Raw genomic sequence first — 20,156 nt, 5'->3', positions numbered from 1 at the left:
CCCTTCTCTGGACTCTTTTATATGGCAATTTAACTTACATAGACTGTCACCCTTCAGTTGTTACCTAACCAGTTCAGTTTGCCCTATGCACAGAAGCCAATCACTGAGACCTGCAGATATGTAGCGGGGAAAGGAATTTATTCACAAGGCAGCCAAGTGTGGAGACGGAGAACAGGTCTCATATCACCTTTCCTGAAAAAAAAGTCTCTTGAGTATTTATGGGATTTTAGGGACAGTGTGGTGGGATATGATTGGAAGCTAGAGAGGGTGAGATAAAGGTCAGGGAATTGTTGATCTATGCAGGCACAGTCCATCATCTTGCTTCTTCATATATCACATGCTCAAAGATGGGGTATTGACAAGATTAGGGGGTGGAGATTTCAGGGTCCTTGACATCAAAATGTCACCTATGGAGATTTGTGCGGGCCCCACACACCTTCGGGTAGGAGGGTCTTGACCCGTCTGAACTGGATGAAAGTGGGCCTCTTAGTTCCTGGAAGACAACTTAAGCTTAAGTGTCTTGTGACTTGTGCCTCAGAGACATTTCATACATAGAAGCAGTTATACATTCTTATGATATTTTACCTGGGCTGTCTGCTGTTCAGAGGCAGTTTTAAAGTTTATTGTTTTAAAAAACGGGCCTTAGCAATGAGAAAGAATGAAATATGGCCCTTTGTAGCAACGTGGATGGAACTGGAGAGTGTGATGCTAAGTCAAATAAGCCATACAGAGAAAGACAGATACCATATGTTTTCACTCTTATGTGGATCCTGAGAAACTTAACAGAAACCCATGGGGAAGGGGAAGGGAAAAAAAAAAAAAAAAAAAAGAGGCTAGAGTGGGAGAGAGCCAAAGCATAAGAGACTGTTAAAAACTGAGAACAAACTGAGGGTTGATGGGGGGGGGTGGGAGGGAGGGGGGGTGGTGATGGGTATTGAGGAGGGCACCTTTTGGGATGAGCACTGGGTGTTGTATGGAAACCAATTTGACAATAAATTTCATATATTGAAAAAAAAACGGGCCTTAGGTTATAGTCTGAGCAGGAATTTTCCCCATTTTCAATCTGACAAGTCTTTTATGCTACTTAGCTGGTATAATCAAATCTCTGAGTAGAGGTCTCTACTGCACAGCACACATTATGAAATATGTTCTAAACTGTACAAAAACCTTACATTCATATATTATGGTTATAATATAATATAAGAATAATGAATAATATGAATTCATGAATAATAATGAATAATATGTGAAATATGAATAATGAGTAATATATGAATAACTCATATATTCTGGTTAAGAGCCATTGCTTTCTCAGACTGCTTTACTTTCTTTTACTTCCATCATCAATACTGATATTTTGTTTTCTTTTCACAAGGAAATCCCATTAACAAAATCTCTTTACTGTTAAATTACACAACTAAAAGAAAAGAAAATGGGCGGAGTCGTGGATGGTGAACACTTGGCAAGGTTCATTCATTAGCTGGGTAACTCACTCCCTCACACTTACTTCCCACTATACAGGTAATCCCAACTCATGTTTTGAACAAAATTGGTTACCTGTGAAAAGTAATTTTAAATTTTAACTTAATGAATTGATTATGGGGGAATTCACACGTAAAATCCCAGATAAACTAAATATGGAAAACAAAATCATTCAAGTGTTAAAAAATATGCAGAATACATTAATAACCTTGACATGATGAAGACCTTAAGCCATGAAACCCAAAAGTCAGGAATCAAAAATTCAAATGCCTATTGGGAGCAAGCTTGTAATGTTAAGGAGGGAACTAAGCTGAGTGCAAGAGAAATTAACTAGTAAAAAATTTATTTTTACAGAGCTATGATATAAGCAAACGTCATGAAATTGGATATATTTTAAATTTAATGTTGTAATATATGAATTAGAAGATAGAAATCTTTCATGTTTAAAATTTTTTGTTCTGCCTTTGCTTGGGAATCAGAAGTCTAATTCTCATACCAATTTCACATTTTGTGTTTCTAGCTGATAGATGAAAACTGTCAAAGCATTGTTTTGTTTGGAAGAGTTTGGTTAAGGTCAACTTTTTTTTCTGTTTTGACCATGGTTTTTCTTCTTTCATGTGTTGACTTCTTGACTTTTGTATTAAGTATGCAGGCCCTGAGACTGGGGACTACTACAGTCAGGTGTCCAGGAAAATTCTGGTCCTAGATTGGAGGATCTGAATCGCTCAAAAAACTCTCCAGTCTTCCTGTCATGATATGGACCCGTTGGCAATGAGACCTTCCCCATGACCGTATGAATTCTGGTTGAAAGAACAATTTACTCTGATGTCTGCTTTGGATTTGACTCTCGCCCCCCAAACCCGTCCCCATTCCGCATTTCTCCGTCCCCAACTTCAATCGACAGAGATCAGATAAAATGGAAAGTAAAATGATGCGTCTTCTGTGGGGTCCGGGGCGTTGGTGGTCACTAAGTGCCATAACCTTCTCCATACCTAACGTTTTGGGTTTATTTATATTCCCATCACTTATAACCACTTATCGTCTCCACATAAAGTAACAGGGTTGGGGGACAGGAGAAGGGCGAAGATGCTACCAGATGTCACCCTACGCCTCGAGCAACCCCAGAAAAGCCAGTTCAGCTCCCGCTAATCCTCTCTTCCGCCCGGGCCTAACTGCGCGGAGGCTCCCGAAGTCACGTGGTCGCCGGGGGACGGGGAAGTGGGCGGCCCAGCCGCCGCCATCTTGCAGGTTCGGAGGCGGAGCGTACGGGGCGCAGGTCGCGCGTCCGCTTCCCCTCCCCTCGCCCTGCCTCGCTCGGGCTTCTGCGCTCCTCCCCACTTCAGGCTCTTGTGGCCGCTCCCTGAGTGGAGGAGCGGGGAGCCCCGGAGGGCGGGGGGGTGTGTCGGACGCGTGCTCGCGCTTCCAACCGCCAGCAGCGGCCGCGCGCTCGGCCGGCCCCAGCGGCGGCGCGGGGCCGAGGGGAGGGGGCGGCTCCGGCTGCGGGGGCGGCGCGTGGCGGCCGTGGCTGCAGCTGCGGCGGCGCGCTGGGGCCCCGCGTCCAGGGCGCCCCCCGGTCGGAGCTGCTGCCGTGGCTGCTGCTGCCGGAGCCATGTACCGCAGCGGCGCCCGCTCCTCCGTCTCTTCGCACCGGCCTAAAGAGAGCGGCGGGGGCGGCCCGCGCACCGGCCGCAGCTCCGGCTCCTCCTCAGGCCCGGCTCGCCGCACCTCGCCGCTGCCCTCCAGCTCCTCCTCGTCTCGGAACCCGGCTCGCCGTCCCCGCTCGCCCTCAGGGCACCGCGGCCGCCGGGCCTCGCCGTCCCCGCCGCGGGGTCGCCGTGGCTCCCCGTCCCCGCCCCGCGGCCGCCGGGCCTCGCCGTCCCCGCCGCGGGGTCGTCGCGTTTCCCCCTCCCCGCCGCGGGCGCGTCGCGGCTCCCCGTCGCCGCCGCGGGGCCGACGACTCTTCCCGCCGGGCCCGGCCGGTTTCCGAGGCAGCAGCCGCGGGGAGTCCCGCGCGGACTTCGCCCGGGACGGCCGTGGAGACCATCCAGGCGACAGCGGCAGCCGGGTAATCCCACCCCTCGACCGGGACTCCCTCTATACCCTAGCCCCCTCGCCCGGGCTTCCCGCTTTCAGAAACGCCCGCAGCACAGGCGCCCCAAGGCCTCCAGGCCAGAGTCCCAGGATCGAAGGCCCTCTACCCCCCCCCTCGGGGTCCCTCGGCGACGTCCGAACCTGGAGGTTCCCCGTCAGCCCTGGGAGCCGCTTTACACAATAACGGACTCGGGACCCAGACGGGCGCCTGGTTCGGGAGGCAGTGCATCATTTCAGGAATAGGCTGTTTGTCTCACTCTGGGTGAGATGCGGAAAAGTTTGCCAGGGCGAGGGGAATGTCCTCCAAACTGTGTGCCTGGTACTTGTTCAGTAGTCGATGTTTCCCTCAGAGTTGCGTGGTTTGGTATCCCCTTAAGACCTGAGCTGCCCCGTGGATCTTAGAAAAGAAGCTGAAATGTCTTTGTGGCCAGTTAGGGTTGCCTAAACCTCATCAGCGAAGACACCTAGAGTGTAAACTGTTAGCAAATTGGCGCTGCTCCGAAATGAACTGTGCATACACACAGTCATTAATAAGTACCACCATTTATTGAGTTATGTGGCAGGATTATGCTTCGACCTTCATTTACACATTTCCTTTGAACACTCACAACCCTTTGAGGCGAGGAAGTTAAAATTTTGTCTTATTGAATAGCTGAGGTATCCAGAGAGGTTTGAGCAACTTTAAAAAATGTCATACAACTAAGAAGCGGTGTAGCTGTGATTCAGTCCATGCGTACCCGGTTCCCACCATCCATAATTTTAACGGTTATGTTTCCCTGCTAAAGGGATGGGACATGAGGTTAAGAAGTTCAGTTTAGGAGCACCTGGCTGGCTGGGTTTGTAGAGCCTAGGGCTCTTGATCTCAGGGTCATGAGTTCAAGTCCCACATCGGGTGGAGAGACTACTTTAAAAATAAAATCTTTTTTAAAAAAGATAGAAGTTTAGACATAATATTGACCCCTCACCATAACTGCCTCTGGCCTGGGACTGGTGTTTTGGAATTTGTTTTTATTTTCAGTTCATCAATTTAAAAAAAAAAAAAAAACCCATGACAAAGTTTCTGTTTTCTCTGCTGGCTCTCTAAGAGTATTGACGTGCTCTAGGTACTCTGGTCGTAGGTGAATTGACTTGTCACTATCTTAAGATTTTCACAGCTGAGCAGCTATAGTCTGAGGAAGCAAGAAGTTCTACAGAGGAAGCAAAGAAAATTGAATACTAGTTCCCACAGCCTCCCTTTTCTTCAATGCTCCAAGCTTTTCTTCTCAAGTCAGTGACATCACCCATTGCTCAGCCAGAGATAGTGATGGTTTCCCTTCTCCCAAGTCTAAGCCGTCAGATTCACTCCATGTGTCAACATGTCAGCTCTGCCTCCAAGATACATCCCCCAAACTGTCCACCTGCCATTAGTCTAAGCCCTATTGCCTTTTGAGTGGATTATTGCCTTAGTTTCCTTTACATTCCATTCTTGTTACCACCTCGTTTATTCTGTACCTAGCAATCAAGATAATTTTTGTTAATCTTCATTTTATACAATTGAGAAGTATTTATTCAATATCTACCATATTAGGCACTGTTCTGGGCACTGGGGATATAACAGTGAACGGTCAAAAACCCCTGCCCTTGTAGAGCTTATATTCTACCAGGGGGAGTCAGACAATAAGAGAAGTAAAATATTTTGGCATATTAAGTGGGATTAAGTACTAAGTAAAAACAAAAACAGAAAGGAATTCATCATTTTTAATAGGGTAGCCAAGGAAGGCTTGGGAAGGTGACTTCAATAAAGACTTGAATGAGATGAGAGTAGGAGCAATGCAAGCATCTGGAGGAAGAATGTAGTCAGATCATATCACTCTAATGCTTGAACTCCTTCTGTGGTTTATTACTACACTAAGAATAAAATCCAAATTTCCTCTCTTCTGTCACTTTGCTACAGTCACACTGGCTGTCTTTCTGTTACTCAGAACATGCTAAGCTCATTCCACAGCTTGTTTTTTTTGCCAGAAACATACTTCCATCTGTTTGCAAGGCTGACATCTCATCAGTCAAGGGTCAGGTGAAATAATATCACCTCAGAAAAAGCTGTCTTTAACCATCCTATCTGAAGTAGTTCCTTTTCTCTAATCTCTTTCATATTATCACTTTTTAATGACTTTATAGCACTTACTGCTATCAGAAGTACTTTAAAAAACACACAAAACCTGTTACTTGCTTACTTCACCAGAAATGTATAGATTCTGAGAACAGACTCAATTTACTCTTTTAGTCCCATGCCCAGTACTAGTAAATGAAAGAATGAGAGGTCTCTGATTGGGAGGCTTGGAAGTGTGGTCTTTCATCTAAGAAAATGATAATTTTTAAAAACATGCTTTATTTTTGGAGTAGTATCTTACCATAGTCATTTCTCTCCTTTTTGGGTGACAATTTTATGACCTCTGAGGAGTACATTTTTGGGTATAGGGATGTCTTGATCCTATAGAATATTACATTATCTTTTACTTTTGTAGAGACGCTCTCCTGGTCTGCGTTCTGACTCTTCTTTGGAACAGAGCTTAAGAATCACTGTTGGCAATGACCATTTCTGTGTTGGCATACCAGAACGGCGGCGGCTTAGTGATCGACTGGGGTCACCAGTGGATAATCTGGAGGACGTGGACAGGTAGGCTTCATTTGGGGTAGGGCACACTATAATAGTGCTTGAAGCTAGAAAAGTTGCTTTTTTCTGAATAATGTATTTGAAAGAGTGGTGCCAGCATTGAAGTTACACCCTGTGTCCAGTACAAAGTATAGCATTGGAAAAGGCTTTCTAAGTGGGAAGAGTGTATTGACATAGACTCTGTTGCTGAAAGAATTACATAGAAGAAAAGACTTTAGAATGTCATCCTGGTCCATCTAGAAAGGGGAAGGCTGAGGGGACATAAACAGGACATACGTAAACAATTGAGATGGTAAGGATTCTAAAGTACTGGAACTAGGATCCTTTCTACAAAAGAAAGTTCTGGACAAAATAGGAAATCTTTTTTAAATGGCGTTTTCAGCTTGGTCAGGCTGAAATATAGATTCAGAAAGGTTTTAGATAAATTCATATCTAACATGTATCTAAATTCAGTATATTAAGTATATTAAGCGTTAGTAGAAAAGTTAAAGCTCTTTAAAAATGTTTAATTTCAGTTTTTGCAACTATTGAATGCTGAGGGCAGACAAATACACTCCACAGAGTATTAAATGTAGATCTTAGGTATTAGGAACATCACCACATGGGAAGTTAACTAATCACATTAGGTGTTTTTCACCTCACAAAAGTAAATAAATAAGAATGGGAGTACAGGGAAAGTGCTTTCTGAGAGCTGGGAACCATGTCTGTTGTGGTCTCTGCCCAGCATATTGGGAATTTTCACAAATGATTAGCAGTAGCAACAAGTCAATGTAATATTCTTTCAAACTGAGACTGTCCATGTAGTGGTACACTGAACATAGGCAGACAGGTGGGGGACGGCTGGGCAGGAAGTCTGAAGACCAGTGTTACTCTTTGGTGATATTTACTTCAAAGCTCCAGTGGCAATTTGATGTGGCAGACCAAGGCAGGAGAGTTCTGTGTCATATGACAGAAATTTCATGGGGCACCTGGCTGGCTCAGTAGGTTAAGCGTCCGACTTGGGCTCAGGTCGTGATTTTGTGATTCACGAGTTTGAGTCCCCCGTCTGGCTCTGTGCTGACAGCTCAGAGCCTGGAGCCTGCTTCAGATTCTGTCTCCTCTCTCTATGCCCCTCCCCCACTTATGCTCTATCTCTCTCTCAAAAAAAACTAAAAACATTAAAAAATACATTAAAAAAAAGAAACTTCTGAACATAGGGCTTTAAGTTATGTGACTGTATCCCTTAATTGAGGCAAAAGCCCTTGCCCTTCTGGCTACTTCTATTTTGGGAAATGATTGAGTAGGTGGTGCCAGGTGTGACTCTCTTCCTTCCTTGTTAAGGTTTTGAGATAACTATAGCATTTCCTCTTGTCACCTCCCCTTTCTATAAGCTTCGTTATGCACGTGTGCTTCAGATAGTGAATTGTCCTTTTTTAAGTTGTAAAAATTAAAAATTGCCTTTTAGGGAGTTTGGGATAGTAATTGTCTTCCCAGAATCATGTGTTTCAGAGAGACAAGTCTGTTTTAGAGAAAATGAGACTAAGGTTCTAAAAGGAGCTATCGGGGGCGCCTCAGTTGGTAGAGCATGCAACTCTTGATCTTGGGGTCATGAGTTCAAGCCCCACATTGGGCATAGAGATTACTTAAGGAAAAAAATAATAATAAAAGGAGGTAGCAACCCATTCTTTATATTGTTTTGTCCCCTGTATTTTTTCTCTATATGGTTTGTGTGGATAATTACTGTCCAGTAATACCAGGCCATAGGACCACTGGCATTCTCATGATGTCTCCTGACAGTGTATCCAGTTCAGCTAATGAAACAGGCCATTTCCATCCTTTGTATGTAGGTGCTTTACATTTTTTCCTGTCGATACGTGGTTAGCTAAGTCACTAGGGCATGCCACTTTCATTCCCAGGGACTCTTGTTCCTGGGAGTGTTAAGTTCGAACCCCAGGTTGTGGGTGTAGAGATTACTTAAAATTTTTAAAAATAAACTTTTCCTAGGACCCTGATAATCTTTCTCTTCCCTTATTTTTTTTTTGTAAAGTTTATTTATTTTGAGAGAGAGCGCACGTGCTCTAATTTAAGCTTCTAAAGACTTGTGGATGTGAGTTCAGTTTACCCTGTTAACAAAGTAGTCTGCACGTTGCAGTCACAAAATTCTTATCTTAACTCTTCCTTGCCCTGACTTAGGTTGAAAGAGCAGAATTTTTTCTTTCTGATTTGCCTTAGGGAAAAGACAGAAGCAAAGAGCTTTCTCCAGGCATTTTAGGGAATCAGAGCAGAAGAATGGGAAGTTTGGACTCTACAGGGTCTTTTTTCTTCTTTTTTTTCTTAATCATATACATTTTTTAACAGCTTTATTGAGCTATAATTCACATACCGTAAAATTCACCCTTTTAAAGTGTATGGTTCAGGGGTGCCTGGATGGCTCAGTCTGTTAAGCACCCAACTGTTGATCTCAGCTCAGGTCTTGAGCTTAGGGTTGTGAGTTTAGGCCCTGCACTGGGCTCCATGCTGGGCATGGAACCTACTTAAAGAAAAAAAAATGTGTGCAGTTCAGTGACTTTTAGTCACTGAGTTCACAGAGTTATGCATCCACTACTACAATTAATTTTAGAAAAGTTTTATTACCTGCACTCTTAGCTATTAGTTGTCCCCCCCCCCCCCCCCCACATGCGATAGCTTATCGCTAATCTATTTTCTGTCTATAGATTTGCCTGTTCTGGACATTTCATATAAATAGAATCATACAATATATGGTCCTTTGTGACTAGCCTCTTTCACTTAGCATAATGTTTTCAAGATTCATTCATGTTGTAGCATATAATAGTACTTCATTTCTTTTTGTTACCAATAATATTTCATTGTATGTGTTTTGTTTATGCATTCATCAGAGATGATTGGATGGATAAATTTGGGTTGTTTCCACTATTTGGGTATTGTGAATAATGCTGCTGTGAACATTGGTGTACAAAGTTTTATGTGGGTATATGTTATATGTTTTTTTACTTGTTTAATGCAATTCATAAATACAAAAGTACAGAGAGGGAGCTCCCATCTACTTGCTAGATGAGATGCTGACCAATTCATGAGTAGCTTAAAAAAAAAAAAAAAAGTAGAATAATACAGTGAGCCCCCATGTCCCCATCCAGCAATCCAACAATCAATTACTTATTTATTTATTTTTAAAGTTTATTTATTCATTTTTGAGTGAGAAAGTGAGAATCCCAGGCAGGCTATGCACTGTCAGTAGAGAACCTGATGAGGGGCTTGAACTCACAAACCATGAGATCATGACCTGAGCCAAAGTCGGATGCTTAACTGGCTGAGCCACCTAGGCACCCTGTCAGTTTTTTAAATAGATAGACCTTATACACTATTTAAAACCTTAGAAAAGAGTTGGACTTAACTAAAACTTTCAGAGAGAGTCTGTCCCTGGACTATTCTAAGCTACAGAGGATGGGACCCTTTTTAGGGCTCACTTTTACCGTAGCCAGTTCTTTCTCTTATCCTTTGGGAGACCTGGGGAAGGAAGACATGAGCTTCTAATAAGCATCTTGATTTCTGCCTGTATAGAAATCAATGATTTCTGTATTGCATGATATATATGCATGATATACATATGATAGTTTATTCTTTTAACTGTTAACATACCTTTTTTCATTGTGTTGTTTTTGCCTTCTTTTGCTGAAGGTTACAAGTCTGGATTGATACTGTCTGGGAGTCATCTCATTATTTCTAGCTTCTTGATATTTAGTGCTAGATTAGATCTTGAGCTAGTATGCCATTTGGTGGTGATATGTAATAGTTCTAGTGGGGAGCTGAACATGGAAGTATGGATGAATTTGCCACTCCCCATGGAGCCTGTGTTTTTTCCTCTACACTAATACAATCAGAGACTTTTTCATGGTAGATGGTGTTGTAATAATAGAGTGGCTCATGGACATTTCCTCCCTGAAAATAGGCGTGTTCATGGCTGACAAACCCATAGAGTAAAATATATTACTCTAGTTATGTTTGATTTCAGAGATCATCCCTGATTCATTCCAATTTTTCCTATTTTATACTATATCGAGACCTCAAAATTCCCCAGATTCTTGGGGAGGTGGTGGGTAACAGGAACCTGGATTCTCATGGGTGGCATTCTTTTAGAGGAAGTGATAAAGTTTATCTATGGTAGTCTTTCGTAAAATTATTTATAGCTGTTACCCAGGTCTAAAACTTTGAACAAAGTTCTAGAAAAGGCAACTCTTTGATGTTCTGCTCAGTCCCAGAGAAAGCAACTAAAAAAAAAAACAAAATCAAAGAAAAGTTATTTCTCAGAAACTCTACAAAACACAAAAGTACATACTAGAAACTAGAAAACACCAATGTGAGTGGAGTGTGAATGACACATACATTTTTAAAAAATGTTTATTTTTGAGAGCACACGTGCAAGCAGGAGTTGGCGGGGGGTGGATGGTGAGAGAAAGCAAGACAGAGAATCCCAAGCAGGCTCTACACTGTCAGCACAGTGCCCAATGCAGGGCTTGAGCTCATGAACTGTGAGATCATGACCTGAGCTGAAATCAAGAGTTGGATGCTTAACCAACTGAGCCACCCAGGTGCCATGACATGTAAATGTTTCATTCAGATTACTTAAAAGTTAGAGTGCTGGAGGATCTTTATTTCTATCTATGATTGAATCAGAAATTTTCTTTTTTGGACAGTAGAAACTCTGTGACCATAGTACCCAAAAAGATTAGGACGATTTTGTGTTATAAAGAGCTCTGAGCTGAAAGGACAGGTGTCCCATCCTGTATTTTTATCTTTGTGCCACAAAGGTCCAAGACCATTTTATTTCTTTTTTTTTTAAAGACCATTTTATTTCTATGAAAATAAAAATATATAGTGAGCCAAATCATTCCATACTTTTTCATAGACCCAGGATTAGCAGAGTGCTTGTGGATATCCAAGCAAAGTAGAAAAGAGAGAACAAAACAGGCTGTAAAGGGATTTTATGGTTTTTAATACGTGACCTAGCAAAACAGAGCATTGGAGAATCTTCTAAAACTTGTGAGAAAATCGTGCCAATTAGGTAGCTCAGTAGTTTAAAAAAAAAAATCTTCCCCACAGTGAAATACTTCTTTTCCAAATATTATACAGAACTTTACATTAAAACAGTAAAAGTTGGGGCCAGTATGATTTCAGTGAGGTGGAAGGCCCAGAGTCATGCAGGCTCTGCTTTCTTAGCATGTCCTTCCTTTAGGCATCTCCTAAGCACTCTTAAGAGTCTCTGTAGAACACAGCTTGAAAATTATTGACCTGGCCTGATATTTCTCACATTTCATTTATGGATTAATGATTTTGAGAGGGGGTTGCAGAGGGAGAGGAAGAGAGAGAATCTTAAGCAGGCACCCCACCCAGCACCAGAGCCAGTGCAGGACTTGATCTCACGAACCATGAGATCATGACCTGAGCCAGAATCAAGAGTTGGATGCTTAACTGACCTAGCCACCCAGCCAGGTGCTCCCATTTCTCACATTTAAAAGTGCATACAAATCATCTGAAGCTCTTATTAAAATAATGCAGTTTCTGAATCAGTAGGCCTGGATGGAGCTTGAGATCCACATTTCTAAAAAGTTCCTAGGTAATACTCATGCTGCTAATTGAGACCACACTTTTGATAGCAAAGAGCTAGAATTTAAACTAGCATGGAATTGTGTAACCCACACTTTTTGTAGTCTGGTAGTGATGTTTTCACATCTCCCAGACCCTCTCGTGATATTCTGCATCCCCAAAGTCTAGTCAAAGAGATTAGCCTAAAAGTTCTGTCTAGATAGATAGTAATAGTTCCCTTTGGTTAGAGATTGAAGCTGCTTATGCCCAGGGGAAAGGGAGAAGAAATGTTCCATAGATTTGTTCTTGGATTTCATGATTTTTGTCTTTTGTCCTAAGCATTCTGTAGCCCCCTTGCTGAATGTCAGCCTCTTAGAGGCTTGTTTGCTCTTGCTCTTTCCAAGTCCATTGTATTCACTGATGCTTGTCTCTTTCCTCAGGGATGACCTGACTGATGATTCAGTCTTCACTCGAAGTTCCCAGTGCTCTCGAGGTCTTGAACGATATATTTCTCGGGAGGAGGGACCTCTCAGTCCCTTCTTGGGACAACTTGATGAGGACTACCGGACAAGAGAAACTTTCTTGCATCGTTCTGATTATAGTCCCCATATCAGTTGTCATGATGAGCTGTTGCGGGGAACAGAGCGGAATAGAGATAAACTCAAAGGCTCCTACTCTGTACGACCTGAGGAAAGGAGCCGGGAGGCCAAACGGCCCCGTTATGATGACACAGAGAAGATACATGGCATGGGCGGTGATCACTCAGGTTTTTCATCAGGGACCCGCAACTATCGACAGCGTAGACGAAGCCCAAGCCCTAGGTTTCTAGATCCTGAGTTTCGAGAGCTGGACCTTGCCAGGCGAAAACGAGAAGAAGAGGAAGAACGAAGTAGGAGCTTGAGTCAGGAGCTAGTGGGAGTTGATGGTGGTGACACTAGCTGTTCTATTCCTGGACTATCAGGTGTCCTAACAACATCAGAGCCAGGGTATTCTTTACATCGCCCTGAGGAAGTATCCGCTATGCCCAAGAAGTCAATTCTGAAGAAACGGATTGAGGTGGACATGGAGCCTTCCATTCAGGTCTCTGCTGCATTTCTTCTAGAATCTCTTACTTGTCCCTCTAATATCTTAAAACTCAGTTACTTTCCTGAGGGTTGTGTCCCTAATGGTATCTTTGTAATATAGTATCTTCCAAGATTCTCCAGAGTAAACTGTAGGCCTCATAATGCATCAGTGGAGGGCTTCTATTGTCATATATTAGGCTAAGTAAACATTTTGGAGAGTATTTATTGAAAGTTTTTTTCTCTAAATTGGATAGCCCTCAAGGAATCTTTGAATATGGGTTTCTTGGAAGTGAAGCTTGAAGGGCAAAGAGAGTAGATGATCTGAATTTTCCTCATTTCTCTTTAGAGAAAAGATTTATGAGTAGACACTAGGCACTAGACCAGAAACCAGGTGATTCTGATCCCACTGCCACTACATGCTGTGTGATTTTTAGACAAGTTACTGGGCCCTGATGTTTTTTCCTCATCTTTGAAAAGATGGTCAAGCATGAACGCTAGTTTTTAGCTATTCTCCTAGGAGCTAAAAGTTTCTGGAGAAGTACCTAAGGGCATGTAAGGAAGCAAGGGGAGGTTGATCAGTTAGGTTTCAGAGTTTCCTTATCTCACTTCAAAGTGGCTCCACTTTTATATGTTTTTCCCCCCCTTTGAGGGACCCATAGAAAAAAAACAAGTAAGCTAGAGTATATCTCTAAAATCCTTTTGAATTCGTATTGCTTGGTAAGGAGTACAAGAAATGGGCAAAAGTAAAGATTCATGCCAATCTACTTTATTTCCTGTTTCCCCTTGCTACAGCAGAAGCATCTGGAGAGATGGAGACCCAAATCTTGAACCTGCCTAAGGATACTGTACCTCCCTTTCATTCATACTTAGCATCCCCCTATTTATTCAAGAAGAACCAACTATTTAAGTATTTGTCTCAGTTACTAGTTTTCTGAGATTCTACATAGAGGCTAAATCAGTTGTGTCTGTCTTTACAGCTTGAGAGTTTTTCCAGCAATACCAGCCCCAGCCAGGATCACCCTGTCTACTCTGGTCACCCATCTCTTCCACTAAGTGGTGCTATTGCTGCTTTTGCCTCAGAAATTGAAAACAAGGGGACTATGGTAGAGACTACCTTGAAAGAACCTCAGGGCAACCTCTATCAATGGGGTCCCCTCCCTGGGATGCCCAAAGACAACAGTCCTCTCAGAGAGAAGTTTGGAAGTTTTCTGTGCCACAAGGAAAAATTGAATATGAAGCCTGAGGGGCCTGAACGACACACAGACTTCTTGCTGCCCCATGAGAGAGCTAGCCAGGATGGCAGTGGTTTTTCCCGCATTTTGAGCATGTTGGCAGATTCTACCAGTACACAGGAAAAAAGGCGCCGTAGTTTCCCTGACATTGAGGATGAGGAGAAATTTCTCTATGGGGACGAAGAAGAGGATTTAAAGGCAGAATCTCCACCAAAGCCCCTTGGGAGCTCTGAGAATGAAGTCATGAGACAGAAGGCAAGCTCCCTGCCCTCTTCAGCTCCAGCTGTAAAACTAGAATCAATAGAAGACACCAATCCAGAATATGCCAAGATTCATGACTTGCTCAAGACCATAGGGCTGGATATTGGGGTAGCAGAGATTAGTAAACTGGCCGCACGCACTCAGGAACGACTTCATGGCAAGAAACCATCACGTTCCTCTGCTGACCGCCGTCCATCAGTTGACCGGCACTTTTCAGCAGAACGCTGTTCCTCAGTTGACCACCATTTCTCAGCTGATCGGCACTCCTCAGAGCCTCACAGACTGGAGAGCAGAGAGGCACACCATAGCAATACCCACTCCCCAGAGGTGTCCCATCCACATCCAGTCTCCCCTGTAGACCCTTACCTGCTCACAAAAAACAGCCCCCCATTCCTAAAGTCTGACCATTCAGTGGGTCATATTGCAGGACCAGAGGTGGTTGGCAGTGGGTTTCAGTCATCTGTGGCAGTCAGATGCATGTTACCATCAGCCCCATCTGCCCCAATTAGACTTCCACATCCTGCTTCTTTATCACAGTTTCATATGCCAAGGGCCTCTCAGTTTGCTGCAGCTCGGATACCTCCTAACTATCAGGGACCTGCCATTCCCCCTGCTTCCTTTGATGCCTATAGGCACTACATGGCATATGCAGCCTCCAGGTGGCCCATGTACCCTGCCTCTCAACCATCAAACCACTCTCTACCTGAACCACACAGGGTAATGCCAGTTACCAAACAGCCTACTCGTAGCCGTCCCAATCTCCGTGTGATCCCCACTGTGACTCCTGATGAGCCCAAGCAGGAGGAGTCAGTGCTAGGCTCAATTCCTACTGCTCAAGTGCCTGTCCAGGTGTCCATCCCATCACTCATAAGATATAATCCGGAGAAGATCTCTGATGAGAAGAACCGTGCTTCCCAGAAGCAGAAGGTGAATATTAGCTTTGGGCATCCTGTGCCTGAGTCTTCTATTTTAACATAAATTGGTATTTGCCTTTCAGAGGGTGTAAGGCCCTTTTAAGTTTTTGGAGGCTGCTGTCCTCACTCTAAGTAATGTATATACTCCCTCTGTTTTTCTCACATTTTCTCATTAGGACTAAACTAAATTCTAGCCCTAGGTCCCACTGTGATTTCTTGACTTCTTTTTTAAGTTTATTTCTCTATCAGAATTATTGGCCTTAGAATACTATGGGTAGGAGTTGAGAGCCTTGAAGTTTTCAATATGACCTCGTCAGGGAGTGAGGAACCAAAATTGGATTGGGTGAAGGACGATCAGTAAATGTGTTTTCATCTTAGTGAATTTTGGATCCATTTCCTGTCGTGATTATGTGGGTTAAAAGCTAATACCTGGTTGTTGCTTGGTAATTAAAAAATCAGCTTTGCTTTTTCTGGTTTGTTTTAGAGTCCAAGAATACAACATATTTTTTGACACTTAAAAAAAACAGTAGTTTTTATACTACAAAGTTCATTGGGTTCTCAGGTATAAGAAGGGAACTGGCTGGGGTAATGATGTAATAATTCTAGATATTTTAAAACAGCAGGTAAAAATTAGGGATGAGGAATACAGAATAGCAGAATTTCAAATGGAAAAATTAATGCGTATTCTTAACGTAAAGATCCTTAGTAACTAATGACTCACTTTGTTTAGGAGCGTAAAAATGTAATATATTAAATTTGGTTTGCTAATAAAGTAATTAAAACCTAAAGAAAAAGAAGGAAAGGAAAAATTAGAGGGCCAATTTTTTTCCAGTTTAAAAGAAATTTAGCTGATTCTTGAGAAAACAAAAATCACCTCTTAATTTTTTATTGCATTTAGATACTCTGAGCTTCAGTCTTTTGTTCTGTTGAAGCCTTTTGGAAAAGAGGAGGGAAAGGTTCAATATAGACAAAACCTGAGACTGTACAGACACTGTTTGGAGATTGAGTGCTTTCCTTTTACTTCCCCTTCAAGAACCTAGCACTTAAGTCAGGGCTGATAATATACAGGTTTTCCACATTAGTCCATTATATACAAACTATATTTGTTTTTTCCATCAACTAGTAGTAATACAGTTGAAATGTGTGCTTTAGGCTATATATACCTGGATTTTATCTATCTATCTATCTATCTATCTATCTATCTAATATACCTGGATTTTAAATCTTCTTACTGTATGACCTTGGATATGTTACTTTATCTTTCACAACCTCAGTTTTCTTATTGTAAAACAAGGATAATGTCATGAGGATTAAATAAATTGATGTATGTAATGCAACTAACACAATGTGTCACCTGTAACACTCATTAGTTCACTTCTTGATGGTTCCCTTTGAGCTCAGAACCACTGTCTAATAGTTGCTGTCAGTGCCTTTAGGTTAACATTAATAGTACAGTGCTTCCTGCATAAAAATAATGCTTTCTGGGCAATGTAGTTCTGAAGAGGATAATTCTACTCTGGAATTTGGATCAGAATGAAATACCAACTTTGTTATGAAGTCAGAACTTCTCTGTGTAGACATTTGGGTCCTTGGATTCAGGTATCATCTGGCATGAGGACTTACAGAAGAGAGTAGTAGAAAAGGAGAATGATGGAGGCTGAAGGACACTATTATGTACTTTGCAGGTTATTGAAGAGAGGGAAAAGCTAAAGAGTGACCGGGAAGCTCGCCAAAAAAAGATGTACTACCTCAGGACTGAATTGGAGCGGCTTCATAAACAACAAGGTATCAGACATTCCTGTGCATAAGTGCCTTTTTGTAGTAACTTGAGTAGGAGACCCAAATGGAGAACTGTGGGGACTCTCAGATAAGTTCAGTGATCTGAAGCCTCACTTTTTAAAAAATTTGGCTTAATTAGACTCATAAAAAGTTGCAGTAATAGTGTAAAAATTCTCAGATATTCTCCATGATTATTAGCATTTTACCATATTTTCTATATCCTTTTTTTCCTCTTAATCTGTGTATGTGTGTGATTTTTCCTGAATTCTTTAAGTTTTATATATGATACTCCTTTAACTCCTAAGTAACTTCATTGTGTGTCTCCTAACAATAAAGCATTCATTTGTATAACCATAGTACACTTATCAAAATTAGGAAATTAACCATAGTGTACTACTAGTCTACCGATCTTATTTATATTTCACTAGCTGTCCTAATAATGCCCTAAAGCAAAAGAAAATGGAAAATTATACGTTGCATTCAGTTGTCATTTCTTTCACTCTTTTTTTTTTTTTCCTATAACATTTCCTGGATCTTTACAGTTCATGACATTGACATTGTAGAAAAGAAGTCACATATTTATAGAATGTCCTTTAATTTTGGTTTGTCTGATGTTTCCTTATGATTAAATTTAGGTTATGCATTTTTGACAAGAGCATCACAGAAGTGATGCTGAGTTTGTATCATGTATTAATTTGTCCCATTACTGGTGATATCAACTTTGATCACTTGGTTAAGATGGTGTCTTCAGGAATTTCTTTGCTGCAAAGTTATTATTTTACCCTTTATAATTAATAACTTATAGGAGAGATACTTCTAGACTGTGTAAATGTTTAGTCAGTCCTCAAATTTCCTCTCACTAGTTGAGCATTCATTGGTGATTCTTGCCTAAATCATTTGTTATGATGGTTGTTAAATAGTGATTTTCTAATCTCATTATTCCTTCTACCTTTATTAGTTGGCTTTCTACTAGGATGAAGAGCTTCCTACCCATCCCTCCTCTCCCATCTCTTGGTCATTTATATTGGTGTGAAGTCATGGATTCTTCATTTAACAAGTTATAATTATATACTGTCATTTATTTTCATGCCCAAATTGCCCCAGATTTGGCCAGTGGGAGCCCTTAAAGGGTCTCCTGTGTCCTTTGATATGTCTCCATCATTTTTTAAGTACTTCCTTATTTTTTGCACAAAAAGATGTTCCATGATGCCTCTTGATTCCATCTCTTCACCTGTGCCTTTAGGAATTCACATGCACACTGAGGAAAGAACATAATAAGGCTTCTAAATATTACAGCTTGATGACAGCTTGGAATGATAGAGAGTGAGAGAAGATACACTTTCTTCTGTTTGGATTTGGACTGTTTATGGATAAGAAATTTAGTTATTAATCCTGTGAAGATTATTTCATGAGGACCTTCTGTTTGGAATAGGAGATAACATTAGGTGAACCTGAGGCAAAACCTAACACTCAGTGTAGGTACTGGTAAAGGGTCCTTAAATCAGGTAAAGTCAAATATGTAACTGAATTCTTTTCGTCCTCTGAATAATTCCTTGGTTCTCTGAAGAAGACCGTCACTGGATTCATAGTTAACAACATAAAGACAAATGCACATAAACTTATATATACCATTTTGGGGATTCATGGATCTCCTGAAGCCTGCTTGTAGATCCTTAGCTAATAACTCCTACATAAGAGATAATGTAATCACTCATCCTTTACCTCCATAGAAGCTTCACCTAAACTAGCCCATGTGATAGGAGAGTCTTTCTTGCCTTTATAAAGGAAAGTTGTAAGGGAAAAGATTTTCTGACCATAGACTCTTGGGAGATTACTACTTGTAACAGAAAAATGACCTGTCTTACTTTCCTTGTGTTTCTTTCTTTTGACATTCATCTGCTCAGGAGAAATGCTGCGCAAGAAACGAAGGGAGAAGGATGGCCACAAAGACCCACTCCTGGTGGAGGTGAGTCGGCTTCAGGATAACATCATGAAGGACATTGCAGAACTTCGACAAGAAGCAGAAGAGGCAGAAAAGAAGCAGTCTGAACTGGACAAAGTGGCTCAGATCTTGGGAATAAACATTTTGGATAAATCCCAAAAGTCTTCAAATGACAGTAAAGAGACTACAGAGAAGGCTGGGAAAGCAGAAAAATCTAAGAGCCCAGAAAAAGTGTCATCATCCTCAAGCTCCTCTTCAAATAGCAAGGTAACAATTCAACTTTTCCATTTCTTTAAAAAAAATTTTTTTTAATTTTAAGTAGGCTCCATGCCCAGTGTGGGGCTCAGTCTCATAACAATGAGATCAAGAGTTGCATGATCTACTGACTGAGCCAGCCAGGTGCCCCTTTCTGTTTCTGTTATATCTTTTATTTCCATGGGCTCCTAAAGAAGCCTTCTAACCATTTTCTTAGATTCCTTTTCCAACCTGTTCTTACTCTTGTTGAAGTTATTTTTGTAAAGCGTAGGTCAGACAACAGGACTCTACTTCAGAATTTTAGCAGCTCTCATTGCCCACAGAATAGAATCCCAAATCCTCAGCATTCAGGGCCCCCCATGTTCTTGCTCTAGCCTTTATTGCTTAACCCACTCCAGCCTGGCTTCTAATCTTCTTGTAACTTATGTATACCATTTTGTGGGTTCATGGTTAGCAACAGGGTCACCACCATGCTGCATAGCCAGTGAATACATTTTAGTTTTCAAAGCAGTATTTAATACAGGGAAGCACTCTCTCTAAAAATGCTTTCTTCCCTTGGCTTCTCTCACATTTCTTTTCTTCCTAGTATGCTGGCTGCTGCTGCTTAGTCTCCTTTGCTGCCTATTGTGTTTTGCCTGATATTTAAATATTTTAGTTCTTCAGGAATCAGTCATAGCCCAGTTCTCCAGAATTCTGCTTTTTCCCTAGGTCATTTCATTCAGGTCTACGCTGAAATACCATGCTGACAACTTCTAGTTTTATATTCTAACTCAAAGGAGTCTGTTGAGATCCAAACCTGCGGTCCAATGGTTTACTCACCATTTCTACTTCATTGTCTCATAGACACTTCAAAGTCAACATACCCTAAACTAAACTAAACAAACTAATGATGTGCTCAACCTC

General features: G+C 41.8%; 1 protein-coding gene across 3 annotated transcripts in view; it reads left to right on the top strand.

Annotated features, from left to right (window-relative positions):
- Nucleotides 1-2,982: 2,982 nt before the first annotated feature.
- Nucleotides 2,983-20,156, top strand: part of ZNF318 (zinc finger protein 318) — a 33,091-nt gene continuing 15,917 nt past the window's right edge. For 2 of the 3 annotated variants that reach the window (XM_043591475.1, XM_043591477.1), the window contains exons 1-6: nucleotides 2,988-3,547; nucleotides 6,078-6,229; nucleotides 12,247-12,886; nucleotides 13,848-15,290; nucleotides 16,963-17,062; nucleotides 18,961-19,265. In XM_043591475.1, the coding sequence (XP_043447410.1) occupies nucleotides 3,092-3,547; nucleotides 6,078-6,229; nucleotides 12,247-12,886; nucleotides 13,848-15,290; nucleotides 16,963-17,062; nucleotides 18,961-19,265 (3,096 nt within the window). In that variant the 5' untranslated portion in view covers nucleotides 2,988-3,091. Of the gene's footprint in view, nucleotides 3,548-6,077; nucleotides 6,230-12,246; nucleotides 12,887-13,847; nucleotides 15,291-16,962; nucleotides 17,063-18,960; nucleotides 19,266-20,156 lie in introns of all 3 variants that reach the window. The other variant, XM_043591474.1, reaches the window with a different exon arrangement.

This window comes from Prionailurus bengalensis, chromosome B2, assembly GCF_016509475.1.
Source record: "Prionailurus bengalensis isolate Pbe53 chromosome B2, Fcat_Pben_1.1_paternal_pri, whole genome shotgun sequence".
NCBI lineage: Eukaryota > Metazoa > Chordata > Mammalia > Carnivora > Felidae > Prionailurus > Prionailurus bengalensis.
Note: the sequence above shows the minus strand (reverse complement) of the source record. Positions and strands in the feature narration are given on the sequence as shown.